We start from the raw sequence: 21,197 nt of genomic DNA, 5'->3' as shown, positions 1-21,197 counted from the left end.
CATCTCAAAATGAGTGATTGTATGTATAGATAAAATAAAGTGTCAAAAATTGGCTCTTATAAAAAAAGTTTCATTGCTGAGAAATTACCAAAATGACCACGATATTTGGCAAAGATAGGATTATTTCAATGTACCAGATCTAGATCTATGATGATATTGTGGCAATTAACTTTGATTTTAAAGACTTTCTCATTAAATAATTTTTGCTGCAACTACGTTCTTTTTACCGTTAAGATGATTGTCACGACGGGGTAATCAACGATAGCAAGAGACAGGGAGGAGGGGGGGGGATGAAAGAAGGGGATAAGTGGGCAGATGGACACATGCAGGGAGAAATAAATTAGGCAGATAGACAGACAAGAGAAAGAGAGCAGGGGGGGGGGGGGTAGAAGACAAGATACATATGTGTGAGATATGGGTGTATAAATGGATAGAGAGAAAAATATATATCCCAAAAGGGAACGAAGGAGAATGGGGTTCAGATGGGCATACAGACAGAGGGATGGAGAGATAAACAAGGCAGACAGGCAGAGAGAGAGAGAGAGAGAAAGGGGGGGGGGGTAAAAATAAGGAGTTGTTAGGGGTCGAGAGAAGCAGTTGAGCTATAGAGAGGTAGAGAAATGACAAACTACGTGGAGAAAAAAAAGGAATTGAAAATGAAAATTGACAGAAAGAAAAATGCATGGAAATGAGTGAAATTTCGTTTTTATTCGAGCAATTATGATTAATGGTATAAAATATTTCCGAGACACGCAGTATTCTTTTCATGGACTCTTGTGCTTATGGCAATAGAAGCGAAATTGATTGAAATTTGGACGCAATTCAGAAAATAAAAAACCCCACTAAATACGCTGTTTACAACATTTCAAAAGGGGCTATGTTATGCAATCTCATAAATGATGTTTATCATTTCCAGGGATATGGTAGAAGACGGTACTTCCGAGTCACGTAGCAGCCGAAGAAAACTTTGACTTTGACTTTAAACACGTGACTCGACACGAGCCCGAAGCCAAGGCCGGCAAAATGTGGCCTTAAGGCCGGTCTCGACTATGTTTTTTTTTATTGTTTTTGTTTTGACAATGTCAATGTAGCTCTAGAAATCGAATCCATTCTCCACATTGCATTTAGCTTTACGATGAAAGCAACCAAGGTCGGGTGTAGTGTTTCTGAAAGTCTGTAATACCGGATTTTAGCATGGTGAATGGAAATCGATGACAGACGTCATTTACCATTTATGTTTCACACAAAATGGACGTCAAAGAAATCACCGCCTATTATCATGTATTTGGCATGTATAGATTGGATCTTAACCCAAACATCTGAAAGGGTTAACACATAGGTTCTACATAACACTATTGGGTTACCAAAGTATTCAAGGGTAAGCCGCCTCAGTTCCGAAGAGAGAGGGAGAGAGAGGGAGAGAGAGAAAGGGGGGGGGTACATGGCATCCTTTTGACCTAAACATGTGCACTATTGATTGCAAATCATGATAATGATATTCATTTTCTATTTTACACGTTGTTTCTTTTAATCATCACAATAGTTTACAAACCATTTTCTTGCTCTTCAAATATTTCTTGGCGACAATTTTGTAGGTTTTTGTCAGTAACTTCCTTTCTTTTGCATTTCAAGGAAATCGAGTATTAGTAACTCATTGTTAATCAGAATTAATGTTTACATTGAACAATGCGTACAATGTCACTTGAATTAAATTTGGTTGTTGGATATGCAAATGAACTCAAATGAAATCAAATAGAAAATCTGGCCAAAAAAAAACGAACAGCTTTCCTTGCCTAGCTCCCCCTCTACTCCATTATCAGGCTCATGAAATCTTGGATCGGCCCTACAAACACACGATAATGGAAAGAATGTTAATTTAGAGCACCTTTTTTCAATTCAATTCAATTCTTTCGTTTGATATTGTTCCCAGTGATAACATGAAATAGTAATTCATCTTCATTATGACTTATCTTAAAGAAGAATACAGATTTAATTTCATATAAGTGGCATGAGTTGAAAAAAAATTGTTGACTACATGTAATTCATCCATTTACATTGACCTGTATTTTTTTTCTTTACACAGGATTATTTCAAACACGAAGCAGCTTCTCTTTGTGCTATGCTAACGATTTGCTCCTGATCATTCTAATCATCATGCTTGTGGAACAAACAATATTACAATTTCTGGTTGCTATGGTGATGGCCTGCTTGATTCCTTCTCTGTCATACGCCGTCCAAGGTACGTATAAAATGATGATGTTTCTGTTTTCTGTTTATGGTAACTCCCGTAGGAACTCGACAGGACAGCATATTGCTGGTAAACGCCAAGCTGGTATGTAACCATTTACCTAGGACACATTTTACGTTTAGGTTAAGCAGTCATAATGGCTGACTTTATAGACGACAGATGCCAATATGATATGAGCTCACTTTGCTTGAAAGCATTGGCCTTGATAAACTGACCATGTACCTGAACTCGAAACGAGAGCTATAAGCGAGTTTTCTCAATTGCAACGGGGATAGACGTGTTAAGAGGTCTTTGTCAAAAATAGGTCAACTGGGACAGCCGATTGTCGTACGATTCGGAGCCGGACGAAAATTGCAAATTATGTCGTTTGACCAGTTAATCATGCCACTTTATTTTTTTTAATTACAAAACATGGGTTTTTAACCAGGCTACTTTAGCATGGTTCAAATCCTACTTGTCGAATCGACATCAGGTAGTGGCTATCCGCAATATTTGTTCCAAAATTATGCCTATAACGTGTGGTGTTTCATGGGGAAGCATTTTAGGCCCCATTCTATTTTCAACAATGCCATGTATAAAAACTGAAAGAAAACTATCGTATACAGATGACGGCGTACTTTGTTCAAACTCTTACCAAAATTTGTTGATGAAAAACTTAGCGAACAGCTGTCTACATGTGTCGATTGGATGATTGATAATAGATTATCTTTACACTTAGGCAAAACCGAAAGCATTCTTATTTTTTCTGAAAGTAATTAGAAAAAGTATTTTTAATATTTAGTGACTTACATTAATAAGATTATTCAGAGAAAAGAATCTGTAGAAGATTCAGGCATTGAGCTGTCCATTCATTTTCATCCTTAAAATTAGTAATCAGTCATAAAAAGCGAATGGTCGTCTTAAATTTGTATGGATCAGAAAACAAGACGTATTCTCTTGTTTTGCTCTTATTTAGGATTTATTTGGCTATGCTAACCTCGCTTGGTTTAGTGGGATAAGCAAATCCGATCAAAAGAATTTGAGAATTATACAGAATAAAATGGTTAGATTCATTAATTGTTCTGATCCCAACCTATGTTGGCTACACCAAACTCTCTGGAGCAGGTTTTCTCAAAATTTTGCACCACGTGCATAACATTCAAAACAATAGATCGAATAATTATATTGGATCAAACTTTAATCTTGTTACCCAACAACATAACCAAAATACAAGAAACAGCTATTTCAACTTCTGCTTACCAGAAAGGGTAGGTAGCATTGGCAAATGATTTTATTACAATACTATAAAACATTAAAATTCTCTTCCTAATGATCTACAGGGAATAGGAAACTTTTTATTTTATTTTAAGAGAATACTGAAGGAATATCTTCACTTGAGAGTCAAATTAAGGGAAGATGCAAATGATATCTTATACGGTTGATTTAGCCTGAATACTGACCACGTTCTTATCTTTTCCCTGTCAGGTATTATTATTATTTTGTATAATATGACTGAAGTTTTTTTTGATCGGGATTTCTTTCTCCTTTTCCTTCTCTCTATTTTTTCTCTCTTATTCCCCTTTTGTTCTTGTTCTTTTTGTAGTTATTACTGTTTGCTGTTGTTGTTCTTCTTGTTTTTTTCTTCTTCCTTTTCTTCCCCTTTATCTTCTCGTCCTTCTTCTTCTCTTCATACTTCTTCCTCTTCTTCTTCTATATATTTTTCTTGTATATATCATCTATTTATTGCTAATAGTAACTTTTGATTTCATGTTTTCATTGTGTAAATAGTATGATTTTACCTTTTATTATCATAATTCTGTCACATCGAGGATCCCACTGGATATAAGCTTTCGAGCTTTTGTGGGGTGGGTCATCCTGTGCAAGCCTGTTGATTTTTAACGCTAATATATATTATTATATTATTGTGACTTGTAAATTAAAATAAAATAAAATCAATCAATCAATCAATCAACCAATCAACCAACCAACCAATCGAATATATCAATAAATCCATTAAGAAAGCTTTTTTAAGCAGTTATACAACATATTTCTTCAGGTCACTCATTTCTTCTCTAATAGGCCATATAATTGGTTGATTTGATTTCATCAATTCTTCAATCGATTTGACCAGAGGTGTATTTTTTACTCGGAAAGACAATCAATTCCCACTCGTGTGATTTAATTTGTACTCTCTGTAATGATATTCTTTTCTTCCTCTTTTTTGTTTCGTGACAACCCCTAAGCAATAAACCTTAATTCATATAACTTACAGTTTGTGAGCGATGGGATCTGATACTCCCAGAAAGCGATATCGATCTCTACTATAAAAACAAATAGATACATTGAAAAAGGAAATCCGATATAAAAAGTCAAGAATTTGTATTATGTCATCATCAGTGGATCTATGGCTCTGCTAAGGGCTATATGAAAACCAATAAGTAGATTGAATGGCAATCAAATATGAACTTAAGAGAAAATGAAGAAACTTGAATAAAGTGGGACAGTCCCAAGTGGTTCGTGAGGTACTGCTTGTTCAAGATTGCTATGATACGACCCTGCTGATTATGCACAGCTCTTAAATTAGAAATTGTGGGATCAATATCCCCTTTCAGCCTATAGAAGCAATAGAAGTAGTAGTAGTGTAGTAGTAGTAGTAGTAGTAGTAGTAGAAGTATTATTATTAGTAGTAGTATTATAGTAGTTGTAGTAGTAGTAGTATTATCATTATTATTATCATTATTAGTAGTAGTAGTAGTATAGTAGTTGTAGTAGTAGTTGCAGTAGTAGTAGAAGTAGTAGTAGTAGAAGTAGTAATAGTAGTAGTAGTAGTAGTTAGTAGAAGTAGTTAATATTAGTAGTAGTAGTAGTAGTAGTAGTAGTAGTAGGAGTAGTAGGAGTAGTAGGAGTAGTAGTAGTAGTAGTAGTAGTAATAGTAGTAGTAGTAGTAGTTGTTGTTGTTGTTGTTGTTTTTGGTTAATGAATACACTTGTTGATAACAGTGAATAGTTCTGACATTCAAATATAACAAATGCATTTGATGTTATATCGATTTACAGTGATTGATTCATTATGGAAAAAGGGGAAAAACAAACGGCTGTAATATTGGATTCGATTTACTCTCTCGTTGCGTTGTATTTCTTAGTAATGGCTCTTAGAATACTTTGCTTCGATATCATTTTGTATATCAGATCTAATTTTCATATCATTCTTGAGAAGTGCATGGTTTCCTACTAAAAAGATATGCTGCAAATTCGTACTCACGACTTTCTATAATTGAGACATTTGGACTCCACATTATCAGATCCTAAACGCAATGTGTATTTCATGACAAAATCTTTTATTGTATTAATGAATTAATACTTTAAAAATAAGTCTCTATGTATTTACGAAATTTGAAAAAGAACCCCCCATAAAAAGAAAAATTCGGAAATAAATGTGTTATTTTATTCTTAAACAAAGCCTGAAACATATATACAAACTTTGTGAAAATGGTTATAGTTTAGACATCCTTGAGAAGCGGCTAGGATGGGTAAGATGGAAAGCACAGATGGCATTATAAAGATATAACACTTATGACTTTATCAAATTAGTGGTGAATATCCGTCACTCACTGTCTTTTACTCAAGAGCTTATCGTATCAATAATTCTGATCTCTTTTAAATCTTTGAACTTCAATGACAGGCATGCGATGATGAGACCAGCTGGTATTTTAGATCTGGGCATATGTGAGCGGGAGGAAAGATGGATTAGTGTAAAAGGGGGGAGAGAATTGATTAACGTAAATCAATCGCGAAGCAGGTGAAAAGAGGGACGTCTAGAAAAGAGAAAGTGGGAGGGGAAATAATGGTATAGAGAGGGTAATATAGGAGATGGACAGATTGAAACTAAGCTTTTAAGATGCAAAGAGATAAGATTTGCTTAAACCAACAAGCTAAAATTATATCAGCATTGGGAGAGAGAAAAAAGAAGACAATGAGGGAAAGAGAGGGAGAGAATTTGATAAGTTATATTAAAAGTCAAAAAAAGGGAACATTATGAAATTTGAAGGGGAATTTGAGATGGAAAGGTGTGGTATTTAAGAATACAATAAGGGAATGAGATTGAGTTCTTTTACATCTTAAATTATATTAGAAACGCAATAGCGGTGTGAACGACACATTTACAGACTATCACTATCTATTCAAAAAATAATCTTATTTGATTATAAGCCAACACAATTGTATTATTGGGGAAATGGATAATTAGATAAAGATTCCGAAAGTTCTGAATTATTAATGATGGAAAAGGATTTCAAATTTGTCGAATATCTAATGCCACTGTGATAATGCTGAGCGCCTAGTAAGAAGACAGCAGGTTCTTATTTGTGAAATGAATCGGTCGGGAATCGAACCCATGTGCATGACCTACCAGTGAGCCACCATGCCCGGCAGGAGTATGTCAGGGAAGTACTTCTTGCATACTTTCTCCAATACAGACAACTATTTATGAATGCATTAATTCATAATGATGTTTCAAAATCTTTTACTAGGACCTACATAAGGCCTATTAAGCTATGTAGCATGTGATAATAATGTAACTATATGGCCCTATACCCATTTTTATATTACTCCCAATTAGGAAAAAGGCCCGCCAAGAAAAACCAAAATAGATTACTGATATTCATTATAATTGGTACGCGATAAACTGAAGAGTAGTCTATACATTGCCTTCTCAATTGCCAATTACAGATTTTCCTAGATTAATTGGTCATATTTTCAATCACCTATAATTTTTCATTCCCTTTATTATTCATTTAAAATTATCATCAACCCAGTTCTTATTCCACTTGATTGCACTTAAAGGGAATTGCAAGTCGGAACGCCTCTGGCAGTCTCGCCTGCATTACGCAATTCAAAAAAGAAGCACCGACTGCTTTCAAAAAACAACTCAAATGAATTTTTTTTTTCGCAATAGAGTAAAAGGTTCGTTGACCTAAAATATGAAAGTCGACCTTGATTGAGATACTTGCTCTTTATTCATATTAATTGTGATATCAATATAACCATGAAATATCAATATAACCATGAAACCCGTGGAAAATGAAGATCAGTTATACTTTTTATCAATATGCAAACCCATTCAATGTTATGTTGTCATTTCAAGAGCTTCAACCTTGGTTAAGATTTCAATGTTGAGGATCCAGCCGCAGAAAAGCATCGGAAAAAGTGACGCATATTTTCTCAATTTCGATACGCAAGCAAGCGAAAACTGGACAAACCTTCTTTCGAAATAGATAGAGTGAGCAAATGATATTTCCGATGAGTCAAATTTTAACTCTCAATGGAGTCTGCTGGGAGTCAATTCTACTCCGATTTAAAAAAAAAATCGGACTCCTAAATATAATCTCAGCCATGCTAATTGCAAAGGTCTTTAACTGAGAATAGACCCTATATCCACTTAAAACTAACTGAAAATAAATAATTGTGACTAAAATAGATTCGACTCGCAGCTGACACTATTCCGAGTCAAATTTGACTCCGCTGAATCAAAAGAGTGTTTGATAGTATGTTCATATCTACCTTTGATGCTGTTATATTCAGTGAAAATGGTAATATAATCCATATTATAGACAATTTGTAATTAATGTGTGTTATTTTACCCTCAGACCACGCCAGTTTCTAATATGGAGCTTATTATTTTAAGCGATTACAAAAAAGAAACATTCAATATCATCATGAACGTGATCAGTCTAATAGGCGATTGTAATTATTTGCCACAAGATTCCCTCCCCATACAAAATATTCAGGATCACGTAAAATTGATGAGTTAATCATTCTTAATAATGTATTTTGATCAGCCAAATTGAATTCCACTATACATGTTCCGCTCACGTGCGGAATTTGATCAAGCAGAAAAAGTGTATAAATGCCATTTCATGGCGTATCATTTTCAGCTTTCTGTTTTCAAATGAGATAATTGCTCCTGCTTTCTCTCCCACTCATCGTTTGACATGTATATGATCCTCCCTTTCCTTTACTTGAATAATATTCTTTCTTCTTTTCTCCATCTTCTTCTTTACTTATGACCTCTTCTCTTCCTCCTTCTTTTTTTTCCTCTCCTTCTTCTTCTTCTTCCTCTTCTTCTTCTTCTTCCTCTTTTTCTTCTTCTTCTTCGTCGTCGTCTACCTATCACTACTACCGCTACTATACCGCTACTACCGCTACTACCACCACTACTACTACTACTACTACTACTACTACTACTACTACTACTACTACTACTACTACTACTACTACAACAACTACTACTACTACTACTACTACTACTACTACTACTACTACTACCACCACTACTACTACTACTACTACTACTACTACTACTACTACTACTACTACTACTACTACTACTACTACTACTACTACTACTACTACTACCACTACTACTACCACTAATTATGCAGGTAGAATGCACTTTCCACATTTTGCAGTCGTATAATGTGTGATATCAGCCCAAACCCGCAAGGAATTTTCCTAAAATAGTTTTGAAATATGCGCTTTGCATTGATTTTTCCGCCGTCCCACGCACGAATACAATATAAAGAGTCTTCTGATATTTACGATTAAAGGGGGTTCTTAGCGCTTGGTTCAAGACTCGGTTGTGACGATTTGAAACTTTTTATGAGTACCGTATGTTTTTTGTGTCATGGTGTTTTGGTGAATAATAATCTTAAAATTCGTAACATATATATGATCCATTCATTATCGCTATAGAGATTAGTATACTTTAAGTATATAGTCGTATTAATTTCGTCCAAATTTCATTAGAAATCGCCTGTAAAAACTAATTACAGTGTGAGAATATCGCACATTTCACAAGATTGACTTGATTTATTGAATTTAATCGTTTTAAGCCAATACAATGCTTTTTTTTCCTTTTGTTAATGTTCCTGTTTTTTTTTCTCTCCTTTATGTGAATGGTGTTTTTTTTTTCTTTTCTTCTTCTTCTTCTTTCTAATTCCTGTCTACTATTTCTCCTGTTTGTTGTTGGTGTGTTAGTTTGTTCAGCTTGGGGTCTAAGGGGGGGGGGGGGGCTCATGGGATGGGAGAACCCATATATATATATTCATTCTTTTAATTCGCGTAGTTTCGTCTTTGTTTTATTACTTGCTTTAGCTGCATACATAACTTGTTAAAATGTTATATTTTATATGAGTTCGGATTATGTCTCTGTTCTGAAACAATTTGCCTGTTATGTTTATTACATTGTTATTTAATTTGTGTATTGCACTGCTGCAATTATTATCTTGTTCTATATTTTCTTGATTATGTATGTACGAAATTTATTTTGAATGAATAATAAAGATCACTACAAAACAAAATAATCACGAAGGAAAAAGGATCATTAACGTCATCAATAAACGAAATGCATGCATGGTCGGGGCTAGAGAATGCTACGTATTTTTAGTCTATCCCCGTTGATTCTGTGTTAAGAAAAATGGGGAGAACAAATATCTGAGGATGCAAAATTGCACCAAATAGAAACTTCCAGTGCAGCTTTTTTTTGATAGTGTGTACAATATAGTGTATACGTCATCAGAGGTGCGTATTTCCATGAGGGAGACATGGATGTCGCATTTCTCTATGACCAAACTTTTGTTTTTGAATGCTAATCTTTCTTCTCCTCCCTTCCTCTCCCCCCCTTTCTCTTCAGTTCTTGTTTAAATCACTTATAAGCTTACTTTTGTGGTGTTTATCCACCTGACTCATTCTTTGTGTCCAATGTTGCATTAAAAATAAAGAATTGGTTTAATTTCATTCATTGGTCTAATTATTTCATTTCGTTTTCAATTTTCAACATACAAATCATTCAGGAATGCAAATCAATGATAAACAAACCTTCGATTGCGAATGGGTATAATATCGAGACAAACGCAATGCAGTGGATTCACATTCCTCATTTCCCGAAGAAAGAATTCAACATTTTAAGTGGGAAGGCTTTGATGCATATCATTGGTGTATTTTTTTCTTTCACAGTCGATTTCCACAAAGTGCCGCGTCGACATCGTAAACTCCATTCTCCTTTGATCGATGACGAACCCGATGTCGAGCTCCGTCTATCAAGGACAGCCGATGCTGCTTCCGATAACGTCGACATCATCGATACGGGTGCAAAATCAATACCACGGCCTACGTCTGGGATTGATCCCATACATGAAGATGGACTTGTAGGACGACTAAGGGGAAATCATCATCGCCATCATCATCGACATCATCAACATCAACGACAACAAGACAAGTGGGATCAGCTGAGAGACAAGAAAGTCCGTGACAAAGAAAGAACTTTAAAATCCACGAGAACCGATGATTACAATGAGACGAAGCTACTGAAGGATGATGGTAAATTTTTTTTCCAGTGTGACGAATGGTGATATTTACACTGTATTTTTTTCTCAATTTTTAATTTTAATTTTTAAATTTAATGTTGCAATACACTGCAAAAACTCCGGTGTTGATTTAACACCAGCCCGGAATCTATGTCCACACCAGAGAAGTGTTAAACAACACCAGTTTCGTTTTTGTCTAACACCAATTAGTATTAAAACAGCACCGGTTTGATTCCAAACTGGTGTTGTTTCAACACTTCTCTGGTATGGACATATATAGATTCCGGGCTGGTGTTAAATCAACACCGGAGTTTTTGCAGTGTACGGTCTTAATGATACATCAGGTACTCGAACACTTTCTGCTGCAGTAGCCAATGAGCCATTAGAAAAATTCCTGATATTTTTTTAAAAGGTAGAAATACATCTGATATCAGGGTATGATGTGAAAAAGAGAGACTTTGAAGAATTGTTGGGAGAAGGATGGAATGGTAAGTCAACTGTTTTTTTCTGGTCAAATTTTTTTTCAAAAAATATTTGACCAGAGGTCAAAGTCTAGCAAGCGTTTAGAGGATTTACCAACGAACGTTGAGGGTGTACATCAAAACTTTGCAAAGTTCGTTGGGTTGCATGTACCGATCAAAGGCCCTCTAATGTTAGTGCAAGATCTATGAAATAAGAATTATTTCATTTCAGCATTATTTCCACTTCTGCATTAAATATAACAAAGCAATGCACATACTGCAGACTCAAAAGACATATTGATGGGCTACTTGGAAACATGGAATTGTTGCATTATGAAGACTTTTGAACAAAATAGGGCCTAATGTGCGGCGTAAGTACAAAAGATGCAAACATAATATATAGGCCTTCTGCAAAATCTAAAATGTAGATTGGAAAAATGTAATTTTTAACCTTTTCAAATAATTAATGAATCCCTTTCTATTCCAGACAACATAGAGAAAGCTCATCAACGAATACGACACGGAGGCACAGGCCGCGGCAGACACGACAAGACATCGGCACAGGAGAACATAGATTCGATGGTCCATCACATACGGGGCAAGCGGGACGGGCCAGGTGCCCCACTACCCCCTTCTCATTCTTTAGCCACCCATCCGCCCCCACCGATAATGGATGGCGACCCCCCATGGATGAGCGTGCCGCCCCCTAGCCACTTCCCCTACCAGTTTCCTCTCGGTCAGGTCGCGGATAGTAACGGTGGTAATCCCAAAACGCAAACTACCAGTAAGTATATTATTAAACCGACTGCATGTGTTTTTTTTTCAATAAATTGTGAAAAATGTTCCATTATTTTTGTTTATTCTTTATTTATTTATTTGTGGGGGGTTGTTGTAATTTATTCAAATTCATATACATTAGGCCGTAAATACTGTATAAAGGGGAGGTGGACACTGCCTTCACTTTTTTATAACCATGCACCAGAAACTTAAAAGTCAACAAAAACTCACTTCTTAACTTTTCGAAAACATTTTGAAAGTGAGCGGGGAGGGGCTGACCATACAAAAAATCACAATCAGATGGTGATTTTTACTTTTTTGTACATGGTTTTGGAAAAAAAAGTGTGTGGGGGGGGGGGGCTGAAGCCCCCTTGGTTCCGCGGTCCCTGAACAAACATTACTGTGTAAAAAGCGGCAATATACGTAAGCGAGGACATTATGCTCATTTATTCCGCTTATCTCCGAATTTTTAATCTTGTCCTCCCTTCTCTTTCTCTCTCTCTCTCATTTGAGTTTTGATATCAATAAAGGTCTTTCAGCTTTGATGTTTTATTTATTTCTCTTTTTTTTCATCTTCCCTTTCTCTAATATATGATTTTTGTCCATTAATTTTGCTTTTCATCGCTTTCTTGGGTAGTCCTATTGCAACCCTCCCCTCTCTAATTCCATGGCTTGAAATGTCTTTTCAAGCACTGCCTTTTTTCGAAAACACAGAAGTTTTGATTGTCTTGGCGATGAAATGCAGACGCAAAACACTCAACAAAAATAATCAAATAATATCAAAAGCTTATCAGCCAGTCCAGTTTTCTATTTGATGACAGCAGGCTTATACTCTCAAAAGACTCTGACCTTTTACTTTCTATCAAATGACAGAAGTAGGCTGAAGATTTTACATAATTCAGAATAATTGAAAACAAAGAAGAGGGCATCATGGACGGACATTTTCACTAAAAATGGCAATTTTCAAATACACCCCTCGAAAGAATGGTATGGCCCCATTTCTTCTCAACATTTTTTTTTTTATAGAAACCATATAATAATTTGAGATTAACTGTAATGTACATGATCGTTTGAGCCCTGGAAGCATGATATCTAACAAGTATCGTCGACAGATAGGCTTGCATAGTATTTTCTCACAACATAAGGAATGACATTTGAAAGAGGTTTTATTCGAAAAGAAGAAAAGCAAGAATTCCCCTCCAGAAACACATTTTTTCCTCCGTCACCACGAGCTTGCCCGAGCTCCAGAACACATGCTTGACAGTGTTTCTTTTCGCGTGATTACTTGTGAACTATAAGAATGTTATCAAGGATCGGGGTCATATTTTATAAGGTGATCTTTGCCCAGAGGTTATGCTTTTAGACACTTGATTCGTTAGTCAGATTCAAATGGCCATCATCTCGACTTGAGGCAGGTCTTATGAGTAAAGATAATGGAGGGGCCTGTTGGTCATAGAGGAGAGAAGGGGAGAGGGGGGGGGGGGGCGGGGAAGAGAAGAGGACTATCGATGACGAGTTTCACATCAACAGTAGATCTCTTCAAAGTAACCATGGTAATGATGATTTGATAAATTGAAAGAAAACGTGTAAATTCCGCTGAATCTGCCTTTCTGTCTCTGTCTCTCTCCTATGTCTCCCCGAATCTAGTAGTTCTGTGTTTTCTCTTTTTATATATAATTTTGTCACTCTCTCTCTTTGTATGTTTGTCTCTTTCCCTCTCCCTCCATTTCTGACCCTCTCTTTCTCCTCTCGCGTTTTATCTCGATGGTGTTTCTTTCTCTTTCTGCTTCAGCATATCCGTTTTATTTATATTTTCTCATTCTCTTCACATGACCTTTCTTGTGAATGTCGTCAACAACACCACACCCTACCCCATTCAAAATAAGAAATTAGGAAACCAGGAATGAAAATAAGTTGCTTTGTAGACACGGCTCATCTGCAATTACAAAGCTAGACATGCTATGTAGGTGTGTGTGGAAGGTCAAAATTGTACTTAATTAGACTCCCCGAGTAGACTTGCGCAGTGTTGTCATTTTGAAAATAAATAAAGAAGCAGGCCTATTAATCTTATAACCCCACGTGATATGAAGACTAATAAAATGTTTGTTTGCTAGACCATGGTATTAACAATTCTTGTCTATCAAAGTGTGCTGAGATTAGATTGTAGAAAGCTAGGATTGTCAATACACTGGTCTGCTTATAACCGACTTTTCAAGTCTTTAATTTCCTGTGCGTCTCCCCCCGTGGGTGGACTGGGGGCGCAGTTGTTTGTTGAAAGATCAAGCTATCTTGAAAAAAACGACAGTGGATTAGGGTAAATAAATGCTATTTTAGCATCCACGGTCGTCAATAATTCGTTTTCAGATATTATTTGTAGTGTTTGCATTGTGATATTGATCGATCTTAGTCTCGCTATCAGTGACAAAGCTTTCATATTGAACTGTCATCGCCAATGTGAATATCCGGCGGGGTGGGGACGGGATAGGGGGGTCTCTTTCATTTATAACTATCATTTCCACAAATTTCACAAAGTTCTTTGATTGCTTTCACTTAGCAACCTGACAAATTTGGAAACTTTTGTTTCATATATCAAAGTAAATAATTAAAACTCTTTACTTAGGTTTCCTTCTATATGAATCTATTCATCAATTTCTTATTTCAGGATATACACTATACAATGCGTCCCACAAAAAACGAAACCGAGATTTATCGATGATTTATCATTACTTAATCACAAATACAATAGACAAATGACCTACCATTGTAAAGCTTAGAATCTCCTCTTTCATCTGAAATTACTAATATAATTTCTCATTCACGCATGAGTGAGCAAAACAATTTGAAGAGGGAATACCAAAAAGTCATTTGGCGGGCTCTGGGTTTCAAAAAGAAAGCCACATTTTTAAAAAGTTCACTATCTGCTCATTACTTTGATACCTCAATTATAGAAAATGGTCAAAAATACAAAAGTTCTGGATATTTGAAATAAGGCTTGAATTTCAATAATTTCATAAAATGAAGAGGTTCTACAGGCTAGCGTTCAAACACATTTGACACTCCGTTTTGTTGACGATCAGCCATGCATTAAGTATTTTGTTAACCATGCGATAGCTTCTGTGGGAAAACCGGTGAAAACACGTTTATTTAACGAAAATATCGAAATACAAGCATTTTTTTCGAGGGAACATAAGTTTTTTTTTTACTTCTTGACCATTTTTTTTTATTAAGGTATCAAATAAAAGAGCTGACATTAAACGATTTAGGCTTGTGATTTTCTTTTTGAAATTCAGATACCCGCCCCGCCAAAGTAGTTTTGGGTATCCTTTTTTATCGTTTTTTCTGGGACGCACTGTATAACAAAAATGGACCATTTTCCCACCTTACAGGAATGCCTACGACGTGTAGCACAGATCATTCGAGCGATGAAAGTGGGTCTGCTGTGAGTCATTTATATGGTGAGTCAAATAGTGGTACTGTCACACCAAGGCTTCGTAACACAAAGGTTTGCAATCTATCACTACATACCAACGGACAAATCAAGATTCTTGTTGCATGCGCACTCTGTTTAAAATGCTGACTGGGAACCAATTAGTGTGGTTCTTTTATATTTACAATTTATCGCCGGGGGCCACTTCCGTTGACGAGTGGATGGGGTCCCGAAAAAGCACCCCAAACAATTGAGTATTTCCATATCCTGAAAATGCACCCCTTAAAGATCAAGTCCGCCTCAGAAAAATGTTGATCTGAATCAATAGAGAAAAATCAGACAAGCACAATGCTGAAGATTACATCAAAATCGGATGTTAAATAAGAAAGTTATGACATTTCAAAGTTTCGCTTATTTTTAACAAAATAGTTATTTGAACGAGCCAGTTACATCCAAATGAGAGAGTCGATGATGTCACCCACTCACTATTTCTTTTTTTTTATTGTTTGAATTATACAATATTTCAATTTTTACGAATTTGACGATTAGGACCTCCTTGCCTGAAGCACAAAATGTTAAAATAATGGAATTCCACGTGTTCAGGGAGGAATGAAACTTCATTTCACATGACAATGACGAGAAATAAAAATATTTCATATTTCAAACAAAAAAACAACAAAAGAAATAGTGAGTGAATGACATCATTGACTCTCTCATTTGGATGTAGCTGGCTCGTTCATATAACTGTTTTTGTGAAATGAAGCGAAATTTTGAAATGTCATAACTTTCTTATTGTACATCCGATTTTGATGAAATTTTCAGTGTTATGCTTGTTGAATTTGTGTCTTTTTATTCAAATCAAGTTTTTGTTGGGATGGACTTGTCCTTTAACAAGTATTGGCGGGTGGAACCCTGCCATTAACAATTATTTAAAAAAAAACAAAGCAAACCGATACCCTTGGCAAGTATTCCCTGAAGTGAACCCTAAACGAGTACAGCAATATTTTAATGTCGGACGTCGGTTTTACCTTTACCTACATCATTGGGCTTAGTACGGCCCCACCTCCCACACCTCGCGCAAATCTGACTCTAAACACGTAGTGTTGACTGTTGGGGCAGAAAGTACTTCCTTCATATAACATTTTAGTCTTTTTACCCTCGCAAATTTGACCCTAAATACGTAGCTTTCCTAGCGAAATTCATTTTTTTAGTGTTTTTATTATAAACACTAAATTATTACGTTACGTACTTACTATGCCCTATCTTGAAAAAGACATTCCTTTTTACGTGTTTTTTTTGGTCGCGCATAGTTGTGTCCATTCTTCATTGTGCCCCCATCCCCCGGAATTCATCGCAAACCTTTATATTACGAAGCTCAGGGTCTCATCAGACTATTCTGAAGTCAGGTTTAACTTAGACCATGGTCTAACTCTGTGCTAAAAATATGGGAAGCCAAACGTTTCAAAATTTTGTTTACATTGATTGCTTCTCATGTTTACTGTGCTCTTTACTAATTCTTTAATGGTGAAGACAACTGCCATACTTGTCCTTCCCAGGCAGTTAATGATGTTTTGGGAGTCAATGAGCTGATACATTAAACCTCTACTGTTATAGATTCATGTAACAACTGGCTTTCCATAGTTAAACTACAACTTTAAACCTGAGTTTAACTGAAGTTAAACCCTACTCAGAATATCATGGAGCTACTAACTGACCAATGGTCGCCTACATGTATGTCATTCCAAATGACGTAACAGCTTTGTGCGATCGGGGCCTCATCTTACAAAGATTTACGATTGATCCGATCAGCCTTAACTATATGGAAATCCATCAATGTCATTATTTTTATGCAGGAAATTTGACGATGTCCTTTGTGAATAAAGAGAAGCACATTGAATTAAAAAAAACATGTTTTTATATGAGTATACAGTATAATTATAAGAGAATTACAAATGAATACTCTTTATATTTTTTCAATAAATAGTTTTTAAGCCATTTAAAACCTAAATGATATTATATTCAGAGTCTACTTCGGAACTTTCATACATGGACAAGCTGATTTATTTTCTTACTGAGTATTTAATAATCTTGTTCCATTTTCTTATAATCCCTATATAGGAACCACACGATGGACTCTTTCACTTGTGATTTTATTATCCCTTGCAATTCACATTTTATTGTAAATGACTGGAACTTATCAACAAACACCCCCGACACGGACTATCGAATCCGACATCGTATTTATGAGATGTTCGGTGAGGATAATAAGCATGTGATATACATCATGGTAATACAATCCGGGAGAGGGATCTCGTTAAAGATACATCTTCAGAGGAAATCGTTCCAGAGACGAGTATCACACTCGCTGCATGGAGATGATGTCTATCGGGGTCCTTTCCGAGCGTACATCTTTCTGAGATTGACGTATTTTCGTGAGATATTCCATGGTACGTAGCATGACTCTCCGGTACACATTCGTTGATTACGATGCGGAGAAGAAACGGACATGGTTTCACAAACACATATCTCCATGGTTTCCTTATTATCACCCGATGGCCTATTTTCGTGTAACTCGTCGATCTCAGCAAATTCAAGGAGCCAAGTCTAATTTCGAGATTCGGGGTCGATCCGAGCTGGGATCGGTCAAGATAAGCCATGACAGATTGTATGCAAATAGAGATTCTTTACTTGTGATGAAATTCTACCATCGTCAGATTATCCCCCAAATAGGCTGCTTCCTTGGATTTCGATGTGTGGAATCTCTTTCAAGAGTATAAAGGTGACACGAATATCTTTGACCTTATAATCCTGCCAGAGGTTTCGAAGAAATGTTTACATTTTTGGCAACAGCAATTGGACTGCTCGAATCATAGAGGGCGCTATTACAGTTCTCAAGAGACATGAAAGAGAGGTCCACCTCTATGGAGAGAGTACCTCAATTTCGATCAGTAACGTCACTCAAGGTGTGAACGCCATTGGGGTCCATTATTATCATCTACACTGAAAAAAAACTACTGTAAAAAATACTCCAGTCGGTTTTGTGAGAAGACCACACTAAACATCGAACACCAGTAGGTTCAACAACCATTGGCGTTATTCATTTTGTAATATTGACACTATGTTGGTGTTATATTCAAATATCAAGGTGTAACATAGTGTTGGTACAGTATTGCATGAAAAGAGAGATTCTTAACTCTCACAACACCGACTGTTGTTGCGTTAACATCGTAGTCCTTACATCTCCCAAATGAGCGTTTCGAAGACCATTTTGGTTCCCAAATAAGAACAACAATAACAACAACAAACGCCAGAGTTGAACTTCTTTTTAATCAAAGGGAATGTCTCTCAAGACATGCAAGAAGTTTATGTATATTCTGCAACTGTTTAGAGCATCGTCTTTGAGAACTTTCGAAGCCAGTAGTCAACGAACAAGCTGAGAAGTTCATTTCATATTTTGTTTTAAAAGAAAGTTAACAGAATAAGTGTCACATCACAATTATATCTTGTATATGAGAGCATTTTATGTATAAATAATGAACACTTGTTAGTTATTGGATTTCATACTAGAACACATACTTTTTCGAAACGTGTTACTTACAAATTTCTTTCATAGATTCAAGTTTAAGGGGGAAAAAATCATTTTTTCTATTTATCGTAGAAGGCCTAAACACCCTTCGAAAATTAGTAAATGTATAATTTGTAACATGTTATTTTAGTCATAATTGGTATCTTTATTGTGCATTTTCATCACAATCTGTAGTTATATTGTATTTTCTTTAATTGAAGATTTGGAACTACACAGGGAGCTCCGGCCCGAGGAGCGGACCGGGGCTTCCTTGGTTAGAACTACACTTGCTCATATTAGTTATTTTGTTGTGTTTTTTCGTTGCGTCGAGTTTACTCAGATTATACTGCAACTGATTTTTAAATTATGATAGTGAAAATCACGATCTTAGTCTCATTAAAAAATGATCATTCTGGACAAAGGGTTAAAAATAATAAGTGAAAATTTAAACCAATACAATAGATATGATTATATTCAACTCAAATGGGCATTCAGAAATAGGTGGGGTTTTTTCAGTCTACTTTGAATCTGTTTTGTCAGGTAATATTTCTGAATGTATGGTGGGAGGGGATTCCTTACTGATGGCTAACCTTCTGGAAATTCCTATCTCCAAGATTTATTCACAGAGATGAAAGAGAATATATATATATATATATATTTGAAAAATTGAATAAAAGTTGCCCAAATATTGGGCTAGATAAGAACAAGCACTTTATGGAGTAACAAAGAACACGTTTCATGGGTATTTTTTACAAATAGTATTTGGCGTTGTTTTACCCAACAATTATGTTTCCTTTCAAACCAATATTATGGAAACTTTTGTTTAAGTGTATATTACTAAATGTGGAGGACCTGGGGAGCATTTCATCAATAGTTTTATCCGACAAGTTGTCAGATCTGACAACTTTCCCTGATTCTGATTGGCTGACAGGTACTGTTACTATGGTAATTGTCGGATGAAATAAGACTTGTCGGATAAAATCCTTTCATGAAACGCTCCCCTGAAGACGAAGAGGGATATTACGGACACTGTAAATTAGGTATTAATACGAAGTTTATTGATCCGGATAGCTATAGAGGTGAGATAAGATAGGGGTTGTGGAGCTTTCCCTTCCGAGTTATATCATGTATATTAAGTCCTACAACAGAGTTTGAAATACGTTGTAATTTATCGAGTAGTGTATAAATATTTACAAACGAACTTTTCTTACGTCAAGCAGCAGTTGTGGTTGCTTTGGTCACACTTATACACTTGAATTAAAGTTTGTTTTTCCAACTTGCATCCTTTCCCAAAGTAGTCACTGCATGTAATCACTTAAGCTGTGAAACTGTTGAAATGGCAAAATATGTCCAGGTTTTTTTTCTCATCTGTACACCTTGAAAACAATTATTTCAAATGTATGATTCAATTTTATATTGTTATCTTGTAATAGATCTTATGATGTAATTATAGCTGTGATTGCCTTGTATATCGGATTTAAGACAATCAGCGATATATAAGGACACTAATTTATATATTATGTATATATTCGTAGATTTATTTACCTGTGAATATTACGATTGTGAAGACACCAAGAACACGATCAAAATGATGTCATCATGCAGATTTTTTTTAAATTTAAACTTGACCAAAATTTGCGTGTTCTTATTTTCGCCATGTTCGCAGTGATTTTCCTGTTTGAATACGATGCATGTACATCATTTCCCCCAGTATATTGAGAATGAGCCGAGATATATCGATATCATTTTTTATCGGAAATTTTTATTTTGAATTATGATGTATGTAGTAGATGCCCATTTGTGTATCAGATTCCATGGCAACATTATACCTACTTTTTGAAAAGCGCATGCATGCTTCGTATTTTGAAAGCCAATGGAAATGCAGAATGGTGCCCAGTATAGTGTTTGTTTTATATATAAAGTATTTGTGTGTGGCCTAATGAGGGGTGCCGGGATAAGGGAAATATTATTAGGAAGAGATGAGCTGAAAGTCTGTTAAATGTCATGTTGCCTGGCCCGGACGCACGGACAGAATATAATGACTGACTGAACATCAACTGCAAGGCAACCTTACTTTCTTAACGCCAAACATGAACCAATACATGACCAATCTTGACTTCGCCGCAAAATCTTGTCACGGTCACACCGCGTCGAGACCGACTCCAGACCGATCAAAGCTGTTGTGTGGTATTGAATGGCTCATCATCGGTTGGTATGGAATCGGTTTCGTTGGTGTGGCCGTAGCATGGTATATCTACTGATATTATGATTCTCTGTACATTTTGATATGTCACATAGTGACTTCAAGACTGTCTCATATTTCAAACATGACTGTTTTATTTTTGGTTGTTTTGTGTATGTAGGTTGTTGGTTGTGGA

General features: G+C 35.8%; 1 protein-coding gene across 1 annotated transcript; it reads left to right on the top strand.

Annotated features, from left to right (window-relative positions):
- The first annotated feature begins 2,088 nt into the window (after positions 1 to 2,088).
- Positions 2,089 to 19,439, top strand: LOC121407999. The gene is made up of 5 exons (XM_041599291.1): positions 2,089 to 2,239; positions 10,240 to 10,602; positions 11,538 to 11,834; positions 15,214 to 15,282; positions 17,373 to 19,439. The coding sequence occupies exons 1-5, from the start codon at positions 2,155 to 2,157 to the stop codon at positions 17,435 to 17,437; spliced, it is 879 nt and encodes a 292-aa protein (XP_041455225.1). The 5' UTR covers positions 2,089 to 2,154; the 3' UTR covers positions 17,438 to 19,439.
- Positions 19,440 to 21,197: the final 1,758 nt, after the last annotated feature.

This window comes from Lytechinus variegatus, chromosome 2, assembly GCF_018143015.1.
Source record: "Lytechinus variegatus isolate NC3 chromosome 2, Lvar_3.0, whole genome shotgun sequence".
In the NCBI taxonomy this organism is placed as follows: Eukaryota; Metazoa; Echinodermata; class Echinoidea; order Temnopleuroida; family Toxopneustidae; genus Lytechinus; species Lytechinus variegatus.
Note: the sequence above shows the minus strand (reverse complement) of the source record. Positions and strands in the feature narration are given on the sequence as shown.